We start from the raw sequence: 3372 nt of genomic DNA on the forward strand, positions 1-3372 counted from the left end.
ATAGGCCATAGGGTCACAAAGAGTTGGACACGGCTGAGGAGAATTAGCACGCATGCACATGTGGGGTCTTCCCAGACCAGGGATCGAACCGTGCCCCTTGCATTGCAAGGCGGAGTCTTAACCACTGGACTACCAGGGAAGCCCCATTATTTAGTTTTAGAATTCAAGGGAACTGTGACCTCCAACCTCAGGCAGCTGTCAACTAGCAATTTTACTGCTTGTAGGGCATGAACTTAGTCTGTGATTCAGAAAATACTCAACAGAAGTAGCTCAGCACAGGCAAAGGGCGCTTAAACGTTCCCACCCAACGGAACGGCCCACCTCAGTTATGTAGACATATGAGTCAGCCAGCACTGTATTTCACCTTTAATCTGGTGATGTTTTAGAACTCCATACAGACGATGGTGTAATCAACTGCCCAACTGGCCAGGGACAGAGGCAAAGCTATGTATCTATTAAATATCATTTAGTTTTTCTGTGTCTGGATTAAAAAGAAGGCTGTATTTCCCAGTCTCCATTATAGTTATGTTGAAGCCATATGATTGGGTTTCAGGCGAATGGCATGTGGGTTGAAGTGATATGATCCAACCTCAGGCCAGGCAATTTAAAGCATTCTATATGACTTTTTAAAAAAAATAATTTTTTTAAAGTCTAGTTGATGGACATACAGTTGATTTACAATGTTATATTAATATCCAGTCCACAGTAAAGTGATTCAGTTATATATATACTTTCCCAGGTTTCTTGTTACTCATTTTTATCACACTCTAGATGTTCTGACCTGCTGTTTTCCCTGGATTGTGTAGTCTTCATAACATTTAGGGGTCCTATCATAATCCATGCAGGGAGTGATTCTTTAAATAGTATTCCTTCTTTGAACATTTACATTTCTGCTAATTTTTTTGTTTTAAAAAAAATGATGTTGTGATAAACTCATTTGTAGAGTAAGATTTTCAAATTTAGAATAACATCCCTAAGATGGATCTGAAAAAAGGCTTTTTAATGATTCTTATTATCAGGGTGAATCTGACTCAGTGCAGATGAAGACTTTGTGTTAACTTAGGAGCAGGCCTTCTAGTCCAGCATTCAACCCTGAATTAGGTCAAGTCCAGTTTTTTCATTTCTATGCTTCTCTAAAACACATATATTCACCTCATTACATGTATAGTTAAAAATATTCAGGCCAGATAGACAATTTTTTTGCGGGAGGAGTTGCCTTGAGCAGTTTGCAGGATCTTAATTTACCAGGGATGGAAGGCACGCCCCCCGTGGTGGAAGCACTCAGTGCTAACGACTGGACAGCCAGGGAATCCCTAAGACAGAATTGTTTGGGATCAGCCTCCTAAAGCACCATATCTTAGACAAAGCTGTATCTGCCTAAATGTCTTTCTCTCTCTCTCTTTCTCACACACATACACAAACACACACACACACTCTGGAGAATTATAAGATGTACAAATGTCTGTCTAGAAAAACATGTTTGGGGCAAGTTCTCTTTTGATCCTGAGGTTTTATTTAACCGGACAGCTCATCAAAACACAGCAGCAGTGAGAAATAAGGACCCTTCTATCCAGGCCATCCTTCTTTGTAGAACAGGAAGAAAGAACTGAGCCCCTGTAGCCTCCCCCCATGTCACTGAGTCAGTGGGAAAGCCGGAATAATTCTGTTGCCCCTGGTGTGATGTTCCCTGGGAGTCATGATGAGCTGCTGATAAACGGCATGTGGCTGTGGGGTAACTGAAATAGCTCTGATGTTTTTGTGGAAGCTCTGATTTTGAATACTCACCCTCTCACCAACTGTATGATTTTAAATAGTTTGTTTTTACAGAGTGAAGTATCCTTCACTGTAAAATAAGACCATCACAAAGGATGATAGCTGCTGTTTCTTTCTCACGTCTTCCCTCTCCTTCCAAACCAGGCTGCTCCTGGCTAGGACAGTTCACAGTCCGATTTGGAAGATGCTATGCCTTCCTCTTGCCAACAAACAGCCTCGCGGGGTTTAGCAGGAGCTTCCTCTGCAGGGCCTCCTTCACCTCCTTGTTGCGGAGGCTGTAGATGAAGGGGTTGAGCATGGGGGTTATGATGGTGTAACAGACAGACACTACCTGGCCGCTGGTATCATCGGTGGATCCATGGGGCTGGACGTAGGTGAAAATCACGGTGCTGTAGAAGATGGCAATGGCCAGGAAGTGGGAGGCACACGTGGAGAGGGCCTTCTCCTTCCCAGCTGCTGAGCGCATCCTCCCAATGGCCAGCAAGACCAGGCTGTAGGAGGTGAGGATGAGGGAAACAGGCAGAAGGAGAACCAGGGCAGAGAAGACATAGAGGATCACTCCTGCCACGGCTGTGTTTGCACAGGCCAGGCGGAGAAGGGGTTGGATGTCACAGAAGTAGTGCGGTACCCGGTTGGGCCCACAGAAAGGCAGGGCAAAGACATTCCCAGTCTCAAGAGCAGAATTAGCTCCACCAAAAGCATAGGAAGCGGCCACCAGCTGGAGACAGGTGCCCCTGGTCATGACGGAGCCGTAGTGGAGAGGTCGGCAGATGGCCGTGCAGCGGTCGTAGGCCATGGAAGCCAGCAGGAAGCTCTCAGCTGTGGCGTGCATCACAAAGAAGGTCATCTGGACCACGCAGCCCTTGAAGGAGATGGACCTGTCAGAGGCCAGGAGGTCGACCAGCAGTTTGGGTGTGACCACCGAGGAGTAACAGACATCGAGGAAAGAGAGGACGCTGAGAAAGAAGTACATGGGACTGTGGAGGCGGGAGTCCGTGAGGACGAGTGCCATCATCCCCAGGTTGCCCACCACGGTCATGGCGTAGATGAGCAGGAAGCCTCCGAAGAGAAGCTTCTGGAGGTCTGGGTCATTGGAGAATCCCAGCAAGATGAAGTGGGTGACAGGGGTGTAGTTTCCAGCGGCAAGGGCTAGTTCTCCAGGCGTCATCTTCAGAGGTGACAACTGACCATCACTCAGACAGTATTACTGAGCATGTCCACCCATGCAAGGTACAATACAGGAGAACACCAAGCAGGTATAAGTCTTCTTTGAAAGGAAGTAATGGGGGCCTTTGTTGGTGGTCCAGTGGCTAAGACACTGTGCTCCCAGTGCAGGGGGCCTGGGTTCGAATCCTGGTCAGGGAACTGGATCCCACATGTGGCAACGAAGACCCGGCACCATCAGACAAATATTTAGAAAGTAAAACGGGAAGTATCTTACCATAGTGGATGGGATGTGGGCTGTGAAGCCAGACAGACCTGAGTCTTCATTCTGGAATGGCACTGTTTGTATCAGCGGTTGAGACACTGGTTGTGTCTCCTTGGATAAGCTGTATCCATGAGCCTTATCTTTCTCACCTATGCAAGGGAGAACATACG

The 3372-nt window shown here is 47.0% G+C and overlaps 1 protein-coding gene across 1 annotated transcript; it reads right to left on the reverse strand.

Moving 5' to 3' along the window:
- Nucleotides 1-1960: 1960 nt before the first annotated feature.
- LOC133073697 (olfactory receptor 5AP2-like) lies at nt 1961-2941 on the reverse strand. The gene has a single exon (XM_061167596.1). The coding sequence runs from the start codon at nt 2939-2941 to the stop codon at nt 1961-1963; it is 981 nt and encodes a 326-aa protein (XP_061023579.1).
- Between the last annotated feature and the right edge of the window lie 431 nt (nt 2942-3372).

Source organism: Dama dama, chromosome 1 (genome assembly GCF_033118175.1).
Source record: "Dama dama isolate Ldn47 chromosome 1, ASM3311817v1, whole genome shotgun sequence".
Taxonomy (NCBI): Eukaryota; Metazoa; Chordata; class Mammalia; order Artiodactyla; family Cervidae; genus Dama; species Dama dama.